The 26,959-nt window shown below is 44.2% G+C and overlaps 1 protein-coding gene across 3 annotated transcripts in view; it reads left to right on the top strand.

Moving 5' to 3' along the window:
• efcab11 (EF-hand calcium binding domain 11) overlaps positions 1 to 26,959 on the top strand; it is an 84,667-nt gene that overhangs the window by 18,800 nt on the left and 38,908 nt on the right. Inside the window, exons 4-5 of one of the 3 annotated variants that reach the window (XM_024436849.1) lie at positions 2,697 to 2,798; positions 14,998 to 15,088. In XM_024436849.1, the coding sequence (XP_024292617.1) occupies positions 2,697 to 2,798; positions 14,998 to 15,088 (193 nt within the window). Of the gene's footprint in view, positions 1 to 2,696; positions 2,799 to 4,438; positions 5,198 to 14,997; positions 15,089 to 26,959 lie in introns of those variants that run through there. The other 2 variants (XM_042329820.1, XM_024436850.1) reach the window with 2 other exon arrangements.

Here is a 26,959-nt window from a genome sequence, read left to right as displayed (position 1 = left end):
ATCTTCCCACGTCCAGTCATGCTGAACGGGAGCACTCCAATATATATATATGTGTGTGTGTTTTGATGAACAAGTGGAAGATATAGCCATGGGACATAGCCTCTGAACAGCCATCGCAGACCGTATTTAATTTGAGAACAGCCATCGCAGACCGTATTTAATTTGAGACGAGTTGCTCAACCTCTCTCACTCACTCACAGACAGACATACACGAGTGCCTGCCTGCAGCTATCCTCTGACAGCCTCAATGGCTTTTTTAGATTAATTTATAGCGTGCCCGCAGTTTAGACGTCATTACAGTTTCATACGCTGTTCATCACAGTACCACTTATGGCCACGACAGGCAGCCCTCCAACTGAGACGCAAAGTAGGGGGACCCATGCTGATGTGTAAGCACACACACACACAGCAAAACATCCACCGTGCAGCATTTAGCCGCTATCTCCATTTAAAATGGGATGGTGGAAGACAAAACCAAACAAAGCAACCTATTCAGTGTATCATTCCAATCCATCCTGGTGAAATGGAAGGAAACGAGATAAAACAAGAGGGAACGCTTGATTTAGATTGGGTGTAATCGTTTTACACATTTCCAGTAATTAAAAGAATGCCTCACAAAAGGCTTGCGGTGCAGTGTAATTGTTATTGTGACGACATGCGGCCAACGCTTTAACTGGGGGCTTCTTGACATGCAGACGGGAGGGGGATAGAGAGTGGAGATGAGAAGGTGGCTGACTAGACAGATACAGGGCTATTGAAGGAAGATGTTAAACGGTTAAAGATTAGGAAGTCATTTCTCTTTTGTTTTTAAAGCCAGGAGCTAAATTTTAATCTATACATTGCCCAGTAAGAGAGAGAAAACGAGGGAGGGATTGAGGGTAAAGGGGGGTGAAGAGAGAGAATTTAGATAGTGGCATGGTTGATGCAATTAAATATTTCACCATCCGTTACATTTTCTGGGAGAGAGCGAGCGGGGAAAAGAGCGGAATAGAGAGAGCGCAATGAATTAAACGGCTCCTCTGGATGTGGTATGATTAGTAAATTGGTGGTGATGGTGGGAAGAGACAGAGTGGGTGGCTAACTAGAGGGAGAGATCAAGAATGTGTGTGGCTGGCTAAGAGTGAATGGGGCCAGGCAGTGTGGGTGTGGGCTTGGCTAGACTGTCTTTCTCTGTGGCTCATTTAAAACACAGCCCCTCATAGGGGTTAAACAGAGGCCGTTGGCAAGAAACTAACTACCAATACTGTGTTCTACCATTGTCTTATGTAAGATAGCGAGTCTATTCCGCCTGCCCTGATCTTAGGTTGCGTGCTTGTGTGCTACAACACGAAAAGCAGGCACATAATGCCTTCAATTTTTGCCATATGATATTTTTTTGTGTGGCGTTGCTAAAATAAGGAACCTATCAACTATAGGCTACTAGCACTATGCTATGGCAAACTGGCTGGCTAGCTAGTAACACTAGCTAACTGGATAAACAGCAGTTAGGTTTAGAATGTTAAATCGCAATTTGCAGATTACAGCTGACAGGCTGCAATCTATTGACTTAGCTAGCTGAGAAACAGTTCAGCTAAAGGTTTATGAGCTGCCAACGAAATCTTTTTTGTTTTGTTTTTATTGTCAACTTACATTTTTTATGTTTACCATTACTAACTAATTTTCTGCTGATGATGCCATTTTCTTACCCGAACACTTTCGAGCCATTAACCTTTTGTGAGATATGAGCATCATCTTAACTCCGTTTAGGAGCCTGAGATCGTTTATCTAGTAAGGGAGTCCTGCTCTAGCCTATGACAGTGTTGTCCTGTGCATTGTTTTGTTATGTGTTACATGTGGAACCCGAGTATGCCTAGTAGGCTAGGTCTACTGTGTAGCCTAGGACTGTTATGTTTGTATTTGGAAATATGTTTTCAAACTTTCTTGTGTTGTCCTCTGATTGGTTGTATTGTTAGATTTATTTGACAATTTCAATCTATCCCTATAGGAAGTCCCGTAGGAAGTTTTAGCCTCCACCTGCCCTTCTTTCTCTCACCCCTAACCGGTGTGCTAAGTATAGCGGACGTGAGTCAGGCTCATAGTCTTGTGATGAGGTAGCCCTGCCTGCAACTTCAAAATCAGTGTCCCCCTCAGCGCAAAATAATTTAATCTTGGTCTAATGGTCAAGACCTTGGCCTGTGAGAGACCGGGGACGTTGGTCTATGAGAGACCAGGGTGCCTGCATGAAGTACTCTCAATTAGCTAGGCACGGTTGCTGGGTACGCTTGCCATGTGGTGAGTCATAGCCACAGATCTTTGGTAGGGGCCACCGTGCGGCTAACAGAATCCGATTCAAAACACACACACACGACACCCTCCCTCATCCAAACACACCTCTATTCTTCCCTTCCTGTGAAAGCTTGGCACTGCTCTTTCCAGTTCTCCCTCTCTCGCTCTCTTGCTCTCTCTCTATCGCTCTATTCTCCCCAGCGCTGACTCCTTTTCTCCACCTTCTTTTCAAGCCCTGAGCGAGACTTGTGCTGAAGAAGCCCCCACACAGCACGCTTTCATTCACTGCCAGACACTCTTCCTGGCATTTGTGTGTGTGCGTGCATTTGTAAGGTGATATGTATGTTACTGTTACCACCATGTAAAGGAAGAAGACTCTTTATTTATCTCCCTCTCTCTTTCCACCCCCCCCTGCCCCCATCTCTCTCTAGGGGTGTGTATAGAGATGTTTATGTGTCTCATGGGCAAGAAGTTGTCATCAGATGACCACTACCAGCAAACCAGACAGATCTTCAACACCTTTGATGTGAACTGTATGTACTGTACACCCCCCTCCATCTCTCTCTGTCTTGCTCCCATTTCTCTATCACTCATTCTCATTCCTCCATCTATCCATCTCTATCTCCACCCCCTTCTCTCAATCCCCCTTTCTTCTCTTTGGCTTTTCTTTCGCCAGAAGAGGGTGCTCTAGGCCTTGACGTGCACACACACACACACACACACACACACACACACACACACACAGTGCCTTCTGAAAGTATTCAGACCCCTTGACTTTTTTCACATTTTGTGACTTAACAGCCTTATTCTAAAATTGATTAAATAAATGTTTTTCCTCACCAATCTACATACCAATGCCCCATAATGACAAAGTGAAAACAGGCTTTTAGACATTGTTGCAAATGTATAAAACTCGAAAAACACTTATTTACGTAAGTATTCCAGACCCTTTGCTATGAGACTCGAAGTTGAACTCTGGTCCATCCTGTTTCCATTGATCATCCTTGAGATGCTTCTACCTTGACATGCTTCTACAAATTGGGAGTCCACCTGTGGCAAATTCAATTGATTGGACATGATTTGGAAAGGCACACACCTGTCTATATAAGATCTCACAGTTGACAGTGCATGTCAGAGCAAAAACCAAGCCATGAGGTCAAAGGAATTGTCTGTAGAGCTCTAAGACAGGATTGTGTCGAGGTACAGATCTGGGGAAGGGCACCAACAAATATCTGCAGCATTGAAGATCCCCAAGGACACAGTGGCCTCCATAATTCTTAAATGGAAGCAGTTTGGAACCACCAAGACTCTTCCTTGGGCTGGCTGCCCTGCCAAACTGAGCAATCGGGGGAGAAGGGCCTTGGTCAGGGAGGTGACCGAGAAGCCGACGGTCACTCTGACAGTGATCTAGAGTTCCTCTGTGGAGATGGGAGAACCTTCTTGAAGGAAAACCATCTCTGCAGCACTTCACCAATAAGGCCTTTATGGTAGAGTGGCCAGACGGAAGCCACTCCTCAGTAAAAGGCACATGGCAGCCCGCTTTGAGTTTGCCAAAAAAGCCCCTAAAGATTCTCAGACCATGACAAATCAGATTCTCTGGTCTGATGAAACCAAAATTGAACGCTTTTGCCTGAATGCCAAGCGTCACGTCTGGAGGAAACCTGGCACCATCCATCTACGGTGAAGCATGGCGGTGGCAGCATCATGCTCTGGGGATGTTTTTCAGTGGCATGGACTGGGAGACTAGTCAGAATCGAGGCGAAGATGAACGGAGCAAAGTTCAGAGAGATCCTTGATGAAAACCTGCTCCAGAGTGTTCAGTACCTCAGACTAGGGCGAATGCTCACCTTCCAACAAACCTAAGCACACATCCAAGACAATGCAGGGACTTTGGGACAAGTCTCTGAATGTCCTTGAGTGGCAGCCTTATTCAATTTTACAATAAGGATGTAATGTTGCAAAATGTGGAAAGTCAAGGGTCCTGAATACTTTCTGAATGCGCTGTACACACACACACTTCCTCTGCAAATAGTTCCCTTTTGTATCTAAACTGAAAAACAGAACACTGAAATTAATCCTCTGGTGTGTGTGTGCGCTCTGTAGAAGATCATTCCCACTCTTTGTTCTGTTGGAAAGCATGAGTATAATTCATAAATTTAACATTTTTTTGCAGGGTTTTATATCCGCAGGGGAGTGTCTGTGTGTCAGGTGACCGTGATGATTAACTCTGAAGTAAATGGCCCAGGGACTGTCTTCATTAACCCTCTCACCCGCCATTACAGACGAGGACCTTTGTGTGTGACAACGGCTGGTTTCTTTAATGGCTGCCTGAAACTGCATCCTCAAAGCATTTTTTATGGTGTGATGCTAGACACTGTGTGTGTGTGTGTATGTGTGTGTGTGTTTGCGTGCGTGCGTGTGTGTGCGTGCGCACTGTACACCTGTGTGTGTGTGCACTGCATGCCTGTGTGTGTTGTGTGTGTGTGTTTGCATGTCTGTGTGTGTGTGATTCATGGCATACTGCTCGACTGCATTAATAATTAATTGGCTCTTTTGACAACAGCTTGATAATAATTGGGGCCTGGAATAATAGTGTGTTCACACACAAACTCAGCACAAACGTCCCTTTTCAGGACCCTGTCTTTCAAAGAATATTTGTAAAAATCAGAATAACTTCACAGATCTTCATTGTAAAGGGTTTAAACACTTGTTTCCCATGCTTGTTCAATGAACCATAAACAATTAATGAACATTCACCTGTGGAACAGAAGGTAGGCAATTAAGGTCACAGTTATGAAAACTTAGGACACTAAGAGTGTCTACAGACTCTGAAAAAGACCAAAAGAAAGATTCCCAGGGTCCCTGCTCATCTGCGTGAATGTGCCTTAGGCATGCTGCAAGGAGGCATGAGGACTGCAGATGTGGCCAGCGCAATAAATTGCAATGTCTTTACTGTAAAACACCAAAGACAGCGCTACAGGGAGACGAGACGGACAGCTGATCATCCTCGCAGTGGCAGACCACGTGTAACAACACCTGCACAGGATCGGTACATCCGAACATCACACCTGCGGGACAGGTACAGGATGGCAACAGCTGCCCGAGTTACATCAGGAACGCATAATCCCTCCATCAGTGCTCAGACTGTCTGCAATAGGCTGGACTGAGGGCTTGTAGGCCTGTTTTAAGGCAGGTCCTCACCAGATATCACTGGCGGAGGGTCCGACATGGTCTGGGGCGGTGTGTCACAGCATCATCGGACTGAGCTTGTTGTCATTGCAGGCAATCTCAACGCTGTGCGTTACAGGGAAGACATCCTCCTCCCTCATGTGGTACCCTTCCTGCAGGCTCATCCTGACATGACCCTCCAGCATGACAATGCCACCACACACAGAATGAGCAGGATGGCTGATTTCCTGTAAGACAGCGAAGAGCCCGGGTCTCAATCCCATTGATCGGAGGGTGAGGGCTAGGGCCATTCCCGCCCAGAAATGTCCGGGAACTTGCAGGTGCCTTGGTGGAAGAGTGGGGTAACATCTCACAGCAAGAACTGGTTACATAATGGACACACCAGATACAGACTATTTTTTATTTTGACCCCCCCCCCCCGCTGAGTTTATATACTGTATATATACACCCACTCATCATGTATGTATGTGCCTTAGTATTATAACTTTATGTCTTCGGAAAGTATTCAAACCCTTGCCTTGCAAAAAAGGGCACCTATTCCCTTTGAGCATGGTGAAGTTATTCATTACACTTTGCATGGTGTATCAATACACCCAGTCACTACAAAGGTACAGGCGTCCTTCCTAACTTGCCGGAGAAGAAGGAAACCGCTCAGAGATTTCACCATGAGGCCAATGGTGACTTTTTAAAACCATTACAGAGTTTAATGGCTGTAATAGGAGGAAACTGAGGATGGATCAACAACGTTGTTACTCCACAATACTAACCTAACCACAGAGATGCATACAAAGCTCTCCCTCACCCTCCATTTGGCAAATCTAACCATAACTCCATCCTCTTAATTCCTGTTTACAATCAAAAACTCAAACAGGAAGTACCAGTGATGTGCTCAATATGGAAGTAGTCAGATGAAGAGGACATTAATCTTCAGGACTGTTTCGCTAGCACAGATTGGAATATGTTCCGGGATTCATCCGATGGCATTGAGTATTTTACCACATCAGTCACCGGGCTTCATTAATAAGTGCATTGACGACATCATTCCCGCTGTGACCGCACATACTAACCAAAAGCCATGGATTACAGGCAACATCCACACTGATCTAAAGGGTAGAGCTGCCGCTTTTAAGAAACGGGACACAAATCTGGACGCTTATAAGAAATCCTGCTACGCCCTCCGACGAACCATAAAACAGACAAAGTGTCAATACAGGCCTAAAATCAAATCCTATTACACCACATCTGACGCTCGTCGAATGTGGCAGGGTTTGCAAACTATCACGGGTTACAAAGGGAAACCCAGCTGCAAGCTGCCCAGTGACAGAAACCTACCAGATGAGCTAAATGCCTTCTATACTCTCTTTGAGGCAAACACTGAACCATGCATGAGAGCATCAGCTGTTCCGGACGATTGTGTGATCACACTCTCTGTAGCCGGTGTGAGTGAGACTTTTTTAAACAGCTTAACATTCACAAGGCCGCAGAGCCAGACATATTACCAGGATGCATACTCCGAGCATGCGCGGACCAACTGTCAGGTGTCTTCACTGACATTTTCAACCTCTGCCTGACCCCGTCTGTAATATCTACATGTTTCAAGCAGACTATCAAAACGCCAAGGCAACCTGTCTAAATTATTATTGTCCCGTAGCACTCATAGCTATAGCCATAAAATGCTTTGAAAGGATGGTCATGGCTCACATCAACGTCATCATCCCAGACACCCCAGACCCACTTCAATTCGCATGCCGCCCCAACATATCCACAGATGACACTATCTCTTATTGCACTCCACACTGCCTTTTCCCACCTGGACAAAAGGAACACCTACGTGAGAATGCTGTTCATTGACTACAGCTCAACACTAAACTAAGGACCCTGGGATTAAACACCTCCCTCTTAAATTGGATACTGGACTTTCTGACAGGCCACCCTTAGGTGGTGGGGGTAGGAAAAAATACATCCGCCACGCTAACGCTCAACACGGGGGCCCCTCAGGAGTGCTTAGCCGCCTCCTGTATTCCGTGTTCACCCACGACTGTGGCCACTCACGAATACAACATCATTAAATTTGCAGACGACGTGACGGTGGTAGGCCTGAGCACCGAAAACGATGAGACAGCCTATAAGGCTGAGGTCAGAGACGACAACAACCTCTCCCTCAAAGGAGCTGGTCGTGGATTATAGGAAACAGAGGGCCGAGCACACCCCCATTCACATCGAATGGGGCTGTAGTGGAGATGGTCAAGAGTTTCAAGTTCCTCAGTGTCCTATCATGGTCCTAACTAGTGATGCACGATATATTGGTAAGCATATCTGAATCGGACGATATTAGCTAAAATGCCAACATCCGGCATTGGCCCGATGTCTGTCTAGTTTAACGCCGATATGCAAAACCGATGTCAGAGCTGACGTGCATACCTATAAAACATAGGTAGATGACGTAATGACGCCACGAAAAATACAGCGCTACACGTGCAACACAGCATTCCTAACTTAGCACACAATGTCTGCGTGTTGATCTATCTTGGAAGTTTCAAAGGAAGATAACAAAGGCCATATGCAAGTTTTGTGCTGCTATTATTTCCCGAGGAGGGGAGAAAGTTAAATCCTAACTAGGTTTTGATGATGTTTTACTGGTAATGGGGACAAATGTAATTGCCAACAAAAAAACAGTTTGATTAGTGTGTGTTTCAACTATTTAACTGTACTAGAATGCTTAAAAGGTCGCTGTAACTGTACTAGAATGCTTAAACATTTTAAATATCGGTATCAGATTAATTGGCAAGGAAAATATTGGATATCGGTATCGGCCAAAAATCTGCATCCCTTGTTTCTAACACACCAACACAGTCATGAAGAGGGCACAACAATGCCTCTTTCCCATCAGGAGGCTGAAAAGATTGTCCCTCAGATCCTCAAAATTATACAGCTGCACCATTGATAGCATCTTGACTGGCTGCATCATCGCTTGGTATGGCAACTACTCTGCATCCGACCGCAAGTCGCTACAGAGGGTAGTGCGTATGAGCTCCCTGTCATCCAGGACCTCTATACCAGGCATTGTCAGAAGAAAGCCCTAAAAATAGTCAAAGATTCCAGCCACCCAAGTCACAATCTGTTCTCTCTGCTACCACACGGCAAGCAGTACTGGACCGCCAAGTCTTCGACCAAAAGGCTCCTGAACAGCTTCCAACCCAAAGCTGTTAATCAAATGGCTACCCGGACTTTCTGCTTCAAAGGTTTGGCGTCACTTAGAAATGTCCTTGTTTTTGACAGAAAATCCATTTTTTTGGTCCATTTAAAATAACATCAAATTGATCCGAAATACAGTGTAGACATTGTTAATGTTGTAAATGACTATTGTAGCTGGAAACGGCAGATTGTTTTAATGGAATATCTACATAGGCGTACAGAGGCCCATTATCAGCAACCATCACTCCTGTGTTCCAATGGCACATTGTGTTAGCTAATCCAAGTTTATAATTTTAAAAGGCTACTCACTGGACCCTATGATCACTCGGCTGCACATGCCTCTCCCTAATGTCAATATGCCTTGTCTATTGCTGTGTTGGTTAGTCATTTTTGTCTTATTTCACTATAGAGCCTCCAGCCCTGCTCAATATGCCTTAGCTAGACCTTATGTTCCACCCCCCACACATGCGGTGACCGCACCTGGCTTAATTAAACCTGTGCCTCTAGAGACAAAACCTCTCTCGTCCGTCACTCAATGCCTAGGCTTACCTCCACTGTACTCACATCCTACCATACCCTTGTCTGTACATGATGCCTTGAATCTATTCTTCTGCGCCCAGGAACCTGGTCCTTTTACTCTCTTTTCCGAACGCACTAGACGACTAGTTCTTCTAGCCTTTAGCCGTACTCTTATCCTACTCCTCTGTTCCTCTGGTGATGTAGAGGTTAACCCAGGCCCTGAAGCCCTCAGCATCACTCCCATTCCCCAGGCGCTCTCATTTGTTGACTTCTGTAGCCGTAACCGAAAGCATGTTAACTTTAGAAGCCTCCTCCCTAAGTTTGTCTTATTCACTGCTTTAGCACACTCCGCCAACCCGGATGTCTTAGCCGTGTCTGAATCCTGGCTTAGGAAGGCCATCGAAAATCCTGAAATGCTGAAAATCCTGAAATCCTGAAAACTATAACATTTTACGACAAGATAGAACTGCCAAAGGGGGAGGAGTTAGCCTGCAGAGTTCTGTCATACTATCCAGGTGTGTGCCCACCAATTCTAGCTTTTACTTTTAAAAATCCACCTATCCAGAAAAAGTCTCACTGTTGCCGCTTGTTATAGACCCCCCTCAGCCCCTCAGCCCCCAGCTGTGCCCTGGACACCATATGTGAATTGATCGCCCCCCATCTATCTTCAGAGTTCGCACTGTTAGGTGACCTAAACTGGGACATGCTTAACACCTCGGCCATCCTACAATCTAAGCTAGATGTCCTCAATCTTACACAAATGATCAAGGAACCTACCAGGTACAACCTGATATCATCCTGACCAACCTGCCCTCTAAATACACCTCTGCTGTCTTCAACCAGGATCTCAGCAATCACTGCCTCATTGCCTGCATGCGTTATGGGTTCGCGGTTAAATGACCACCCCTCATCACTGTCAAACGCTCCCTAAAACACTTCAGCGAGCAGGCCTTTTCTAATCGTCCTGGCCTGGGTAGCCTGGAAGGATATTGACCTCATCCCGTCAGTAGAAGATACATGGTTGCTGTTCAAAAGTGTGCATGGTTGCTGTTCAAAAGTGCTTTCCTCTAAATAAGCATGTCCCATACAAAGAATTCAGAACTAAGAACAGATATAGCCCTTGGTTCACCCCAGACTGGACTGCCCTTGACCAGCTCAAAAACATCCTGTGGCGTTCTGCATTAGCATCGAATAGCCCCCACGATATGCAACTTTTCAGGGAGGTCAGGAACCAATATACACAGTCTGTTAGCTGTTAGCTTTTTCAAACAGAAATTTGCATCATGTAGCACTAATTCCAAAAAGTTTTGGGACACTGTAAAGTCCATGGAGAATAAGAGCACCTTCTCCCAGCTACCCACTGCACTGAGGATAGGAAACACGGTCACCACCGATAAAACTACGATAATTGGCCATTTCAATAAGTATTTTTCTAAGGCTGCCATACTTTCCACCTGGCTACCCCTACACCAGCCAACATCTCAGAACCCCCTGCAGCAGCTTGCCCAAACCCTGCTTCTCCTTCACCCAAATCCAGCTGATGTTCTGAAAGAACTGCAAAATCTGGATCCCAACAAATCAGCTGGGCTAGACAATCTGGATCCTATCTTTCTAAAATTATCCGCTGAAATTGTTGCAACCCGTATTACTAGCCTATTCAACCTTTCTTTCGTATCGTCTGAGATCCCCAAAGATAGGAAAGCTGCTGCGGTCATCCCCCTCTTCAAAGGGGGAGACACTCTAGACTCAAACCCTATATCCATCCTGCCCTGCCTTTCTAAAATCTTCGAACGCCAAGTTAATAAACAGATCACCGACCATTTCGAATTCCACTGATCTGTTTATTAACTTGGCGTTCGAAGATTTTAGAAAGGCAGGGCAGGATGGATATAGGTCTATAACAGTTTGAGTCTAGAGTGTCTCCCCCTTTGTCTACACTATGCAATCTGGTTTCCGAGCTGGTCATGGGTGCACCTCAGCCATGCTCAAGGTCCTAAACGATATCATAACCGCCATCGATAAGACAGTACTTTGCAGACGTCTTCATCGACCTGGCCAAGGCTTTCAACGCTGTCAATCACCGCATTCTTATCGGCAGACTCAATAGCCTTGGCTTCTCAAATGACTGCCTCGCCTGGTTCACCAACTACTTCTCAGAGGTCAATGTGTCAAATCAGAGGGCCTGTTGTCTGGACCTCTGGCAGTCTCTATGGGGGTGCCACAGGGTTCAATTCTCGGGCCGACTCTTTTCTCTGTATATATCAATGATGTCACTCTTGCTGCTGGTGATTCTCTGATCCACCTCTATGCAGACAACACCATTCTGTATACATCTGGCCCTTCTTTGGACACTGTGCTAACAAACCTCCAAATGTGGCCTCAACTGCTTTTAAATGCTAGTAAAACTAAGTGCATGCTCTTCAACAGATTGCTACACGTACCCTCCGGCTCGACTATCACTACTGTGGACTGTTCTGACCTAGAATATGTGGACAACTACAAATACCTAGGTGTCTGATTAGACTGTAAACTCTCCTTCCAGACTCACATTAAGCATCTCCAATCCTAAATTAAATCTAGAATTGGCTTCCTATTTCGAAAACAAAGCCTCCTTCACTCATGCTGCCAAACATACCCTCGTAAAACTGACAATCCTACCGATCCTTGACTTTGGCGATGTCGTTTACAAAATCACCCCCAACAGACTACATCCAGTTTGCTGAGTATCACAGTGCCATCCGTTATCACCAAAGCACCATATACTACACACCACTGCGACCTGTATGCTCTCATTGGCTGGCCCTCACTACATATCCGTCGCCAAACCCACTGGCTCCAGGTCACCTATAAGTCTTTGCTCGGTAAAGCCCCGCCTTATCTCAGCTCACTGGTCACCATAGCAACACCCACCCGTATCACGGGCTCCAGCAGGTATATTGCACTGGTCATCCCCAAAGTCAACACTTACTTTGGCGGCCTTTCTTTCCAGTTCTCTCCTGCCAATGACTGGAACTAATTGCAAAAATCACTGAAGCTGGAGACTTATATCTCCCTCACTAACTTTAAGCATCAGCTGTCAGAGCAGCTTACCGATCACTGTACCTGTACACAGCCAATCTGTAAATAGCACACCCAACTACCTCATCCCCATATTATTACTTTTCCTCTTGCTCATTTGCACCCCGGTATCTCTACTTGCACATCATCATCTGCACATCTATCACTTCAGTATTAATGCTAAATTGTAATTACTTTCACCTCGTGGGCCTATTTATTGCCTACCTCCCTACTCTTCTATAGTTGTACACACTGTATATAGCTTTTTCTATTATTCTTTTGTGTTATTGCCTGTACATTTTGTTTGTGTAACTTTGTTGTTGTCGCACTGCTTTGCTTTATCTTGGCCAGATCGCAGTTGTAAATGAGAACTTGTTTTCAACTGGCCTACCTGGTTAAATAAAGGTGAAATAAAAAATCTGGAGCATCAGCATTTGTGGGTTCGATTACAGGCTCAAAATTGCCAGAAACAAATAAGTTTCTTCTGAAACACGTCAGTCAATTCTTGTTCTGATAAATTAAGGCTATTCCATGCGAGAAATTGCCAAGAAGATCTGAAGATCTCATCCAACGCTGTGTACTTCTCCCTTCACATAACAGCGCAAACTGGCCCTAACCAGAATAGAAAGAGGAGTGGGAGGCCCCTGTGCACATCTGAGCAAGAGGACAAGTACATTAGAGTGTATAGTTTGAGAAACAGACGCCTTACAAGTCCTCAACTGGCAGCTTCATTAAATAGTACCTGCAAAACAACAGTCTCAACGTCAACAGTGAAGAGGCGACTCCGAGATGCTGGCCTTCTAGGCAGAGTTGCAAATAAAAGCCATATCTCAGGCTGGCCAATAAAAAGAAAAGATAGGCAAGAACACAGACACTGGAACTCTGCCTAGAATGCCAGCATCCCGGAGTCGCCTCTTCACTGTTGACGTTGAGACTGCTGTTTTACAGGTACTATTTAATGAAGCTGCCAGTAAATTATATCATAAATAGGACTGGTAAAGTTATGTCACACATGTAGCTAACAAAAAATATATGAAAATGTCTGCTCTATCCAAAAGTACAATCAACTAATTGTAGCATTACCACAAAAATGGGGTGGCAGGTAGCCTAATGGTTAGAGCATTGGGCCAGTAACTGAAAGGTTTCTGGATCAAATCCCCGAGCTGACAAGGTAGAAAATCTGTCGTTCTGCCCCTGAACAAGGCAATTAAACCACTGTTCCCGGTAGGCCGTCATTGTAATTAAGAATTTGTTCTAACTGACTTGCCTAGTTAAATAAAATAATAATAATAACTGCAAAAATGGAAGAGGCAAGTGGAAGGGGGAGAAGGTAAGGAACTTTTCTGTCAGCCCTGCATTAAAGACCAAATATACAACCATCCCAGCTCTGCAGATTTTGCTGCGAAGAGACAGAATCATTAGATCATTTGTTTTGGTACTGTCCATATGTTGCTTGTTTTTGGTCGCAGGTTCAGGAATGGCTGAATAATTACTACATTTACCTGGAGCTCTGCAAATAGTGTTGAGAAGAGTAGGCAGGAGGCAGTCGCAGGTTTAGAACTACTAAATTTATTAAAGCACTCATATAATTTTTTTTTTTTTTAAAAATGCAGGACGGAACCCAAAGTGCAAAAATAATAAAGTACTCAGGAAATAGTAGGGGAGAAGGGTTCCGTCCTGCATTTTTTAATAAAAAAAGTAAAATAAAATATATATAATAGCATTTCGCTACACTCGCATTAACATCTGCTAACCATGTGTATGTGACAAATAAATTTGATTTATATATATATATATTATATATATATAATATATTGTATATATATATATATAATATAAAATATATATAATATACAATATATTATATATATATATATATATAATATACAATATATTATATATATATATAATATATTTGATAATATATATATATAATATATTTGATGAGTGAAGGGTGTTTGCCAGCAGCAGGTTCGGCAACAGCTAGAAGGCCGGCGACGCCGAACGAGAGGGGTTGCCAAAGCAAAGGCTGGTGTGACAATAGCACTGCTGGGTGATTTGGACAGTCATAGTCAATCAATCAATAATACAATTAGCAAAAATGTGTCTTTACTTTGTAATCTGGAGAAACTATAGAAAGGTTCAGAAATTTTGTTAAAATACTCCAAAAACATGCATCCTGTTTGCAACAAGACTAAAGTAATACTGCAAAAAATGTGGCAAGCAATTCACTTTTTGTCCTAAATACAAAATGTGTTTGGTTGTCTAGCAATGATCAACAACCAATTTGACAGACCTTGAAGAATTTTGAAAAGAATAATGGGCAAAAGTTGCACAATCCAATTGTGGAAAGCGCTTAAATACTTACCCAGAAAGACTAACAGTTGTAGTTGCTGCCAAAGGTTATTCTACAAAGTATTGACTCAGGGGTGTGAATACCTATGCAAATGAGCTATTTCTGTATTTCATTTTCAATACATTTGCCAAAAACTCTAAAAACAATTTTTCACTTTGTCATTAAAAGAAATCTATTTAATCCATTTTGAATTTAGGCTGTAACACAACAAAATGTGTAATAAGTTCAGGTGTATGAATACTTTCTGAAGGCACTGTAGCTCTATCTCAGACAGACAACTCAGCTCTCTTTCTCTCCCTCGCACTACCACTTTTTTTGTGTGTGTGTGCGCCCATGCGTATGTGTGCACATGCATGCCTGTGCGTACGTACTGTGTGTGTTTGTGTGTTTACACCTGTGTTTTCTCGTCTCTGCAGGTCATGGTTTCCTGAAGCTGGAGGACTTTAGAACAGCCTTCAGTAGAGTGGCTCCTCGTCTGCCTGAGAGGACTGTCCTGGAGGCCTTCAGGTACTGGGGATGGGATGGGAAAGGGTTGGAAATTGTTTGGGAAAGTGGATGGAAATGGAAAGATGGGATGGGGAAAGGGTTGGGAAGGAGTTAGGAATGGGTTTAAGTTTCACGTTTCATTAGTCATATATACAGCATACACATGGTTTACAACGTCCAACGAAATGCTTGTAGGTTCCCTCTCAATAATGCAGTAAGAAATAATAAAGTAAAATAATAAAAAGTAAATGGCGCGGGTAGAATATAATAAAACATTTAGTGTAAATACAGGAAGGCACTCAGCAATTTATAGTACAATATTTACATGTGTGTGTGAATGTACTATATGTGTGTTCCTGAGTGAGTGCATGTATGCTAAGGTGCGGAGAGTCCGTGCAGGTGGTCTGTTTTCAGCAGTCTGATGGCTTGTTGGTCTGATACTTTCTGCCCGACAGTAAGGGAGGGAACAGTCTGTGGCTGGGGTATGTAGGGTCCTTGATGATGCTGCAGGACTTCCTCAGGCACAGTTTTGAGTAGATGTCCTGAATGGGTGGGAGCACGGCCGAAGGGGTGTACTGGGCTGTTGTCACAACTCGCTGGAGGGCCTTGCGGTCGTGGGCGGAGCAGGTCCCATACCAGGCAACGATGCAGCCAGGCAGGACGCTCTAGATGGTGCAGTGGTAGTATTTGGAGAGGAGGCATGCTGAATTTCTTCAGCTGCTTTAGGAAGCAGAGGTGCTGTTGCGCTCTCTTGATAAGAGTGGTGGTGGTGTTGTTGGTCCATATCAAGTTCTTAGAGATACGTACATCGAGGACTCTCTCTCCACTGCAGTCCCGTCAATGTGGATCGGGGCGTGTCCTCTCCCCTGCTTCCTGAAGTCAACAATCAACTCCTTTGTTTTGCTGAGGTTGAGGGAGAGGTTGTTGTCCTGGCACCACAATGAGAGTTTACAGTGCCTTCAGAAAGTATTCACCCCTTGACTTTTTCCACATTACATTACATTTATATCTTTTGTCAACAACCTACACAGCCCAAAAATATGCTATCATGTGAAAGTGGAATGAGATTATTTTAAAACTCCTCAATAATTATTCAACCCCTTTTGTTATGGCAAGCCCAAAAATGTGCTTAACAAGTCACATAATAAGTTGCATGGACTATCTCATATCTTTACCCCACACATACACTACCTTTCAAAAGTTTGGGGTCACTTAGAAATATCCTTGTTTTTGAAAGAAAAGCACTTTTTTTTTTGTCCATTTTTGTCCACTACTATTGTAGCTGGTTTCCAGTTTCTTGGCAATTTAAATAATATAAATAAATAAATTCATCACGTTTGCAACAAGGCACTAAAGTAATACTGTAAAAAAAAATGTTTAGGAAAAATCCAATGCAACACATTACTGAGTACCACTCTCCATATTTTCAGGCATAGTGGTGGCCGCATCAACAACAAAAAAATCATTTTGAATTCAGGCTGTAACACATCAAAATGTGAAATAAGTCAAGGGGTATGAATGCTTTCTGAAGGCACTGTACCTCTTCCCTGTAGGCCGACTCGTTGTTTAGTGATCAGGTCGACAACAGGGAGTACAGCAAAGGGCTGAGGACGCATGCCTTGGGGGCCCATGTGTTGAGAGACAGTGTGGAGGAGATTGGGTATGGAAATGTGAAGGAATTGGTAATGGGTTGGGAATGTAATTGTAAATGGGAAGAAGGGGATAGAAAGGGTTTTGGGATGGGAAATGGTTTTGGAAAGGGGTTGGGAATCCCATCAGGCTCTTTTACTGTAAATCAATGTTGGTATACATGGCCACTGTATCCCAAATGGTGGGTTTAGTTGTTCACACAGGTGTTCTCAGTCCAGTCAAATACTTAGTATTTATTTAGCTGTGAATTTATTTTTTTTACAGATTTTTCTGGTATCATAAGACATGGCAAAACGTGTAGAATTGCAGGAAATTGCTTTAAAACTGAGGCTAGTTCTACATAAGGGTGCACTTTTTTTTTAAATTCACAAGAGCTCTGACGAAGGCGGTGAAGCCGATACGTTAGCTTATTAAATATCAGTGATACTATCAAGAGCAGTGTGCGGTTTCCTTTTTCCTTCATCTTGTTTAATTGTTGCCATGCACCTGCAAATTAGATTGCTCAGATGTGCGAGTGCCTTTTGAATTTTGCTTTAAAACTGCTCAAATGTATCTCTGCCAAAAATAGGGGTGTGAACAGTTTGGTGTTGCATGGGTTCCCAGGTGGGGATTTGTTACTATGCCGATAAATGACAATGTCCATCCGGACCTTTGACACCTAGGACATTTACAGTATGTGACTGGACCTTCTCAAATAGTACCCCCTGCCCTACGTAATGCACTACTTTTGACCAGGGCCCGGTTTCCCTAATGCATATCAAGGCTAAGTTCATAGTAAGAACCTTCGTAGGAGCATACTTAAATCTCCGAGATGTTTCCCCAAACCATCGTTACTAATGTTGCACTTGAAAATGCTTGTTGTTTACGGACTGCCTCAAACCACTCGTCGAACAGCTAAGTGCGTCGTTAAATATTTTTTTGCTCTTCCACGTCACTTTATACACAGAAGATCTTGGCTAAACATAATCTCTCTGTGTCCGCCGATAACTTCAGAACAAAGTTGACTACAAATACAAAGTTGCCAATGTCTTTGCAATTGTTACAAACATGCAAAGGATAAAAATATGCTTCAAACGAAAACCGAGGTGACTGCATTAAAAGACGAATACAGTATAGGTTAGGCCTATATATTTCAATCATATTGAGATCAATTTAATGTCCATTCTATTGAGTTCTATTTTGTAATTGTAGGCTACTGTGTAACATATGCGCAATAATGTGCGAAATCTACGGTGGTGCATTATTATAGGGTAAGCCTTAGAATAAGCCACCTCAATATTTGCAGCCATCAGGATAATATATCTAGGAGCTGAGGTCTAGGTCATCAAAAGTGGCGATTTTAACATGTCAGTATTAACGATGTGAATGGAGAAAGCTGATCAGAGAGCCCAGTCTCCTTCCCCCTCTTCTCTCTGGTCTCCTTCCCCTCTTCTCTCCGGTCTCCTTCCCCCTCCTCTCCGGTCTCCTTCCCCCTCTCCTCTCCGGTCTCCTTCTCCCTCTCCTCTCCGGTCTCCTTCTCCCTCTCCTCTCCGGTCTCCTTCTCCCTCTCCTCTCCGGTCTCCTTCTCCCTCTCCTCTCCGGTCTCCTTCTCCCTCTCCTCTCCGGTCTCCTTCTCCCTCTCCTCTCCGGTCTCCTTCTCCCTCTCCTCTCCGGTCTCCCTCTCCCTCTCCGGTCTCCCTCCCTCTCCGGTCTCCCTCTCCTCTCCGGTCTCCTTCTCCCTCTCCTCTCTGGTCTCCTTCCCCCTCTCCTCCCCGCTCTCCTTCTCCCCCTCTCCTCCCCGCTCTCCTTCTCCCTCTCCTCTCCGGTCTCCTTCTCCCTCTCCTCTCCGGTCTCCTTCTCCCTCTCCTCTCCGGTCTCCTTCTCCCTCTCCTCTCCGGTCTCCTTCTCCCTCTCCTCTCCGGTCTCCTTCTCCCTCTCCTCTCCGGTCTCCTTCCTCCTCCTCTCTGGTCTCCTTCCCCCTCTCCTCCCCGGTCTCCTTCTCCCCCTCTCCTCCCCGGTCTCCTTCTCCCCCTCTCCTCCCCGGTCTCCTTCTCCCCCTCTCCTCCCCGGTCTCCTTCTCCCCCTCTCCTCTCCGGTCTCCTTCTCCCCCTCTCCTCTCGGTCTCCTTCTCCCCCTCTCCTCTCCGGTCTCCTTCTCCCCCTCTCCTCCCCGGTCTCCTTCTCCCCCTCTCCGGTCTCCTTCTCCCCCTCTCCGGTCTCCTTCTCCCCCTCTCCTCTCCTCTCCGGTCTCCTTCTCCCTCTCTCCTCCCCTGTGTTCAGTTAGGCTACCTTTAAAACAGCATGACAGAGAGCAAAGGGAATGAATAGAGGAGAAGGGAGGAGGCCTGGCATGGAAAGTGGGGGAGAAAGGGGGAATGAGCAAGAGAAAAGGAAAATAGTCATATTTAGTGTGAAAGTGGGGAGTTTAAAAAAACTAGTGTGTTTGTGTGTGTGTGCGTAGAGTTTATCTGTGTGCCCAGGGCTGTGTTTAGTCCAGATTATCTCTCCAAAGTGATAAATAATAACACTTGCTCTGAGGGAAGGAGGGAGGAAGAGAGAGAACATGCTTGTTCTTCACACACTTCGGAATAAAACTAAAGCAAGTTTGTATGTGTTGCAGTGTGTGTGCAGCAATGTGTTGTTGTGTGTGTTCTCTCTGTCCTTTCAGTCCCTTGCCATGTCCTTTCTGTCATAATCACAGAACAATGGATCACAGAATCACACCATTAACACCACACAAGCATGTGTGTTTGTGCACACAAGCATTATCTAACACACACACACACACACGTGTAAATACACACACACACATTTACGGCGTGCACCTGCTGCCTCCTTTTTATTTGCTCCAGATTTACGGCCGCGTGCCGCCGAGCTCTTGCTCACACACACCATTAACACAGCAACCGCTCGCCTGGTTACTGTCTCCATGACAACGTGGCAACGCAGTGCCTACCATCGCACCTTCAGCAGAACCTGCAGTTGTTATTCCCCCTTTCCTTTCTCTCTTTGACCCTTTCTTTCTTTCCTTCTCTCTTTTTTGTTAGTTATTTTTCTTTCTATCCTTCCTCCTTTTATTTTGTTCTCTTTTACCTCTCTCTCCCTCCTTCCTTTTTTCTTCTCTCCTCTGTTTTCCTCACCCATCCCTCTCGGGCTTTCTCTCTACCTCTTTTGTTGTTCTTCCTCTGCTTCTGCTTTGTTGCTCCTCTCTCTCGGTCTCCACAGCAACTCTGTCTTGTGGTAGCCCTTTACACTCGGAACGTATACGGGTTAAACATGGCAGATTTGGGCAGTAATAAGCTCTTAAATTGGAAGGTAGTGGCTGTACAGCAACATGCTTTACATGGCGTCAGAGCTCTGGCACTGCTGTATGGGTTCTCAATGACAGCCGTTCTGAACTTGAGCACCTCATCTGACAAGAAGTTGCCCCCCTCCCTCCCGCTGCTAATTGGGCAACTTTTGCAAATGTTTTTGTTGTCTGAGTGATGGAAATGCTATAAATGTAAGATGGCTCGATGTATTTTGCAAGAAAAGACATTGAGGATTATAATCAACACAGCTTTGATGTCGAACAAGCAAACACACGTGAGTCCAAATGTCCACTTCACATCTCCAAATCATACATTTCATGTCATATATACAGTGTCAACGTTTAGTATCACTATGTTTGATGTACAGTTACAAGATGACATGTCACCATACCCTGGGTTGTTCTGAACAGAATGAGCCAATGTTTGTTTGTGAGGGAAATTCACTGCGGCATACACACCTGGATGCACTCATGACTCCTTTCTATGCGCACCAAAATGACCACCAATAGCCTTGTGAAAGGCTAACACTTTGAGATCGTACTTATAAAACTTAGCTAGTCATGTGTGTTGGCAATAGATCAAGCTTTCAAATCACATGACCCAGATTGTGATTTTTAATGGACCGTTTTTGGATTATGTAAACAACGACAGTAATTGTGTGGTACTGGGGAGCAGGGTTGTGTTCCAGACGAAACAACTACAAGTGTGCTTGCTGTCGTTCCTCAATGGCACAGCCAGGAGAGCTAAAAAAGGTACCCCGGTTGAAGACTTTTCTTTGAGTTATAAAAGTGCATTGAAATTGCTTAGGAACTGTGCAACACCAGTTATTCCTCTCATTTAAACCATTGTATTTTTTGGTCTTCTGTTGTACCAACCCCACATTTTCTCCCCAATTTCGTTGTATCCAATTGCGATCCGATCGCTGCAAATCAGAGGTTGACCGACATGGTGTGAATGGCCGATGTGAATGCAATGTACTTGGCCATAATCGGCATCCAAAAATGAAAAACCTGATAGGTCAATGTTTTTAACTAAATTTAATTAAACATTAATGAGTAAAAGTTGCTTATTTTCTGATATAATGAACTAAATGTATTGATTTATATTTGACCTTTATTTAACTAGGCGAGTTATGGCCGAGTACATTGCATTCCACGAGCAAACTGCGTGGCAAGCTGACCACCTGTTACGCGAGTGCAGCAAGGAGCCAAGGTAAGTTGCTAGCTAGCATTTAAACTTATCTTATAAAAAACAATCGATCTTCACATCATCACTAGTTAACTACACATGGTTGATGATATTACTATGTTAACTAGCTTGTCCTGCGTTGCATATAATCAATGCAGTGCCTGTTCATTTATTATCGAATCACATCCTACTTTGCCAAAAGGGTGATAATTTAACAAAAGCACAATCGTTGCATGAATGTACCTAACCATAAACATCAATGCCTTTCTTAAAATCAATACACAGAAGTATATTTGTTTATACCTGCATATTTAGTTAAAAGAAATTCATGTTAGCAGGCAATATTAACTAGGGAAATTGTATCACATCTCTTGCGTTCATTGCACGCGGAGTCAGGGTATATGCAACAGTTTGGGCTGCCTGGCTCGTTGAGAACTAATTTGCCAGAATTGTACATAATTATGACATAACATTGAAGGTTGTGCAATGTAACAGCAATATTTAGACTTAGGGTTGCCACCCGTTCGATAAAATACAGAACAGTTCCGTATTTCACTGAAAGAATAATCATTTTGTTTTCCAAATGATAGTTTTCGGATTTGACCAAATGAATTACCAAAGGCTTGTACTTCTGTGTTTATTATATTATAATTAAGTCTATGATTTGATAGCGCAATCTGCCTGAGCGGTGGTAGGCAGCAGCAGGCTCATAAGCATTCATTCAAACTTTACTGCGTTTGTCAGCAGCTCTTAGCAATGCTTGAAGCAGAGCACCGTTTATGACTTCAAGCCTATCAACTCCTGAGATTAGGCTGGCAATACTAAAGTGCCTGTTAGAACATCCAATAGTCAAAGGTATATGAAATACAAATGGAATAGAGAGAAATAGTCGATGCGTCATAATAACTTAAACCTAAAACTTCTTAAGTGGGAATATTGAAGACCTGGGAATATTGAACCACCAGCTTGCATATGTTCTGAGCAAGGAACTTAAACATTAGCTTTTTTACATGGCACTTATTGCACTTTTACTTTCTTCTCCAACACTGTTTTTGCATTATTTAAACCAAAATGAGCATGTTTCATTATTTGTTTGAGACTAAATGGATTTTATTTATGTATGATATTAAGTTAAAATAAGTGTTCATTCAGTATTGTTGTAATTGTCATTATTACAAATATATATATATATATATATATATATATATATATTTATATCGACCGATTTAATCGGTATCGGCGTTGAAAAATCATAATCGGTCGACCTCTACTGCAAATCCCCAACAGGCTCAGGAGAGGCAAAGGTCGAGGAAACACTGTTCAACTAACGCCCGAAGTCAGCCTGCAGGTACCCGGCCCGCCACAAGGAGTCGCTAGAGTGCGATGAGCCAAGTGACGCCCCCCTAACCCGGACGAAGCTAGGCCAATTGTGCGCCTCCCTATGAGACTCCCGGTCATGGCTGGATGTGACACAGCCTGGGATAGAACCCGGGACTATAGTTGCGTCTTAGACCGCTGCGCCACTCGGGAGGCTTCCAGGAAGAGTCTTATCAAATCAAATTGTATTTGTCGCATGTGCTGAATACAACAGATGTAGACCTAGCTGTGAAATGCTTACTTACGAGGCCTTAAAACCAACTAAGGTTCAAGAAATAGTTAATAAAATATTTATTAAATAAACGAACACAATAAAATAACAATAACGAGACTGTATGTGTGAGAGTACAGGTTATTCTAGTTAATTTGTACATGCAGGTAGGGGTAAAGTGACTATGCATAGAAAATAAACAGCAAGTAGCTGTAGTGTAAAAACAAAGGGGGAGTGGCATGTCAATGTAAATAGTCAAATGGGTGGCCATTTGATTAATTGATCAGCAGTCTTATGGCTTGGGGTAGAAGCTGTTAAAGAGCCTTTTGGACCTAGAATTTGGCGCTCCGGTACCACTTGCCATGCAGTAACAGAGAGAACAGTCTATGACTTGGGTGACTGGCATCATGGGTGACTGGAGTCGTTTTTTTAGGCCTTCCTCTGACACTGCCTAATATATATGTCCTGGATGGCAGGAAGCTTGGCCCCAGTTATGTATTGGGCCGTACGCACTACCCTCTGTAGCAGCTTACGATCGGATGTCGAGCAGTTGCCATACCAGGCGGTAATGCAACCAGTCAGGATGCTCTCCATGGTGCAGCTAATAGAAAGTTTTGAGTATCTGGGGACCCATGCCAAATCTTTTCAGTCTCCTGAGGGGGAAAAGGCATTGTCGTGCCCTCTTCACGACTGTCTTTGTGTATTTGCACCATGATAGTTTGTTGATGATGTGGACACCAAGGAACTTGCAACTCTCGGCCTGCTCCACTACAGCCCCGTCGATGTGAATGGTGGCGTGTTCGGCCCTCCTTTTCCTGTAGTCCACAATCATCTCCTTTATCTTGATCACATTGAGGGAGAGGTTGTTGTCCTGGCACCACACTGCCAGGTCTCTGACCTCCTCCCTATAGACTGTCTCATTGTTGTCAGTCTCAACGTCAACAGTGAAGAGGCGACTCTGAGAGGCTGTCCTTCTAGGCAGAGTTGCAAAGAAAATGCCATATCTCAGACTAGCCAATGAAAAGAAAAGATTAACATGGGCTAAAGAACACAGACACTGGACAGAGGAACTCTGCCTAGAAGGCCAGCATCCCGGAGTCGCCTCTTCACCGTTGACGTTGAGACTGGTGTTTTGCAGGTACTATTTAATATAGGCAGCAGCCTCTAATGTGCTAGTGATTGGTGTTTAACAGTCTGATGGCCTTGAGATAGAAGCTGTTTTTCAGTCTCTCGGTCCCAGCTTTGATGCACCTGTTCTGACCTCGCGTTCTGGATGATAACGGGATGAACAGGCAGTGGCTCGGGTGGTTGATGTCCTTGATGATCTTTTGGGCCTTCCTGTGACATCGGGTGCTGTAGGTGTTATGGAGTGCAGGTAGTTTTCCCCCGGTGATGTGTTGGGCAGACCTCACCACCCTCTGGATAGCCCTGTGGTTGCGTGCGGTGCAGTTGCCGTACAAGGCAGTGATACAGGATGCTCTCAATTGTGCATCTGTAAAAGTTTGTGAAGGTTTTAGGTGCCAAGACGCATTTCTTCAGCTTCCTGAGGTTGAAGAGTCACTGTTGCGCCTTCTTCGCCACACTCTCTGTGTGGGTGGACCATTTTGGTTTGTAAGTGATGTGTATGCTGGGGAAATTGAAGCTTTCCACCTTTTCCACTGCGGTCCCGTCGATGTGGATAGGGGGTTGCTCCCTCTGCTGTTTTCTGAAGTCCAAGAACAGCTTCTTGTTTGACGTTGAGTGAGAGGTTGTTTTCCTGGCACCACACTCTCAGAGCCCTCACCTCCGCCCTGTAGGCTGTCTCATCATTGTTGGTATCCAGGCCTACTACTACTGTTGTGTCTTCTGCAAACTTGATGATTGAGTTGGAGGCATGCGTTGCCACGTAGTCATGGTTGAACAGGGAGTATTGGAGGGGGCTGAACACGCACCCTTGTGGGGCCCCAGTGTTGAGGATCAGCGAAGTGGTGGTGCTGTTTCCTACCTTCACTACCTGGGGGTGGTCCGTCGGGAAGTCCAGGATCCAGTTGCACAGGGCGGGGTTAATGATGAGCTTGGAGTGTACTATGGTGTTGAATGCTGAGCTTTAGTCAATGAACAGCATTTTTACATAGGTATTCCTCTTGTCCAGATTGGATAGGGCAGTGTGCAGTATGATGGCGATTGCATCATCTGTTTATCTATTGGGGCGGTAAGCAAATTGAAGTGAGTCTAGGGTGACAGGTAAAGCAGCGGTGATATGGTCCATGACTACTCCCTCAAAGCACTTCATGATGACAGAAGTGAGTGCTCCGGGGCGATAGTCATTTAGTTCAGTTACCTTTGCTTTCTTGGGTACAGGAACAATTGCTGCCATCTTGAAGCATGTGGGGACAGCAGACTGAGATAGGGGGAGATTGAATTTGTCCATAAACACCTCAGCCAGCTGGTTTACGCATGCTCTGAGGACGCGGCTAGGGATGCCGTCTGGGCCAGCAGCCTTGCGAGGGTTAACCCGCTTAAATATCCTATGTTGGCCACGGAGAAGGAGAGCCCACAGTTGTTGGTAGCGGGCCACGTCTGGGTCGAAGCGAAGAAGGTGTTTAGCTTGTCCGGAAGGAAGATGTCATGGCTGGTTTTCCTTTTTGTAGTCCGTGATTGTCTGTAGACCCTGCCACATACGTCTTGTGTCTGAGCCGTTGAATTGCGACTCCACTTTGTCTCTATACTGACGTTTTTGTCTGTATGATTGCCTTATGGAGGGAATAACTACACTGTTTGTATTTTGCCATATTCCCAGTCACCTTGTCATGGTTAAATGCAGTGGTTTGCGCTTTCAGTTTTGCACGAATCCTGCCATCTATCCACAGTTTCTGGTTTGGGAAGGTTTTAATTGTCACAGTGGGTATAACATCTCCTATACACTACCTGATAAACTGAGCGGTAGGTGGTGTGTGCACTTCCGTATTGAGGTGAGTCACTGGTACTTCCTGCTTTAGTTTTTACTTGTAAATAGGAATTAGGAGGATAGAATTATGGTCAGATTAGCCAAATGGAGGGTGAGGGAGAGCTTTGTATGCATCTCTGTGTGTGGAGTAAAGATGGTTTAGAGGTTATCATGTTACTGAATGTGTCCAGATTACATAAAATCAAGTGTAATGTTTGGATTCAGTCTTGTCAGGTGAACTATTATGTACTCACCTTTGGTCTAATCATTTTCCCATTATCTAGAAACTGTTCCCTTTCAATTGCGACCATGGTTATGCATATGCTTTTCATATTTCTTCTTGAAGAAACATTTACATTTAACCCTGTCCATATAGACTAATTCCCACAAGTGTAAAGGGTTAAACACCTACAGCACTGAGGGATATTCACCTCTCTCCTTTCTCATCTCTCACTCCTTAATTGAATTAAATCGACATTGCAAATTGCAGAAATACTCATGTGATTCATACACTGAGGACCCAATGGACAGTTACATTGGACTTTCTACAGTGGAGCGTGGACTTTAGGGTACCTTCACTTTAAACATGTTCCTTTTTAAAATTAACAAATTACAATTTCTTCATTTCTACTTCTTCATAAACATGATTACTCCAGCCCCCCTCGGCTAACTGTTGTTATTACAAATCCACTCTTTTGAAGAGAATGGATCACATTACACTGTTGTGAATTGAAACATTTCACTCTTATCAGTGGCTGTTTTTAATTGACTATATCTGAGTGCAGCACTTGAGTGGGAAAGATTAGTGGAAGTTTAACCAAAGACCAAAACGTGTGTGTGTGTGTGTGTGTGTGTGTGTGTGTGTGTGTGTGTGTGTGTGTGTGTGTGTGTGTGTGTGTGTAATCTGCAGGAAATGGAGCCTGATGAATAAGTGAATTAATTATCATTCCTAAATTAAACTTTCTGCTGTAGTTTGGGTCCTATTAAAGCAGTGCGATGAGGAGGCTGCTCTGTTAACTGTGTGGTAGAAAGAGAGAATATGCTAATTTACCCCACCATCAGTTCTACCCCTCCAGCTACTTTAAGAGGTTACACGGAGTACCTCTCAAACTTAGCTAATGCCTCTACATCGCAACTATTTATTCCCTTCATTCTGTTCCCCTCTCTATTTAAGTTCCTCTTCTCTTGTCCTCCCCCCCTCCTCTCCTCTTTCTGTACATACAGTATGAGTGTGAAAGACAGAGGGGATGG

Source organism: Oncorhynchus tshawytscha, linkage group LG11 (genome assembly GCF_018296145.1).
Source record: "Oncorhynchus tshawytscha isolate Ot180627B linkage group LG11, Otsh_v2.0, whole genome shotgun sequence".
Classification (NCBI taxonomy): domain Eukaryota; kingdom Metazoa; phylum Chordata; class Actinopteri; order Salmoniformes; family Salmonidae; genus Oncorhynchus; species Oncorhynchus tshawytscha.
This window is presented reverse-complemented; position numbering and strand designations above follow the sequence as displayed.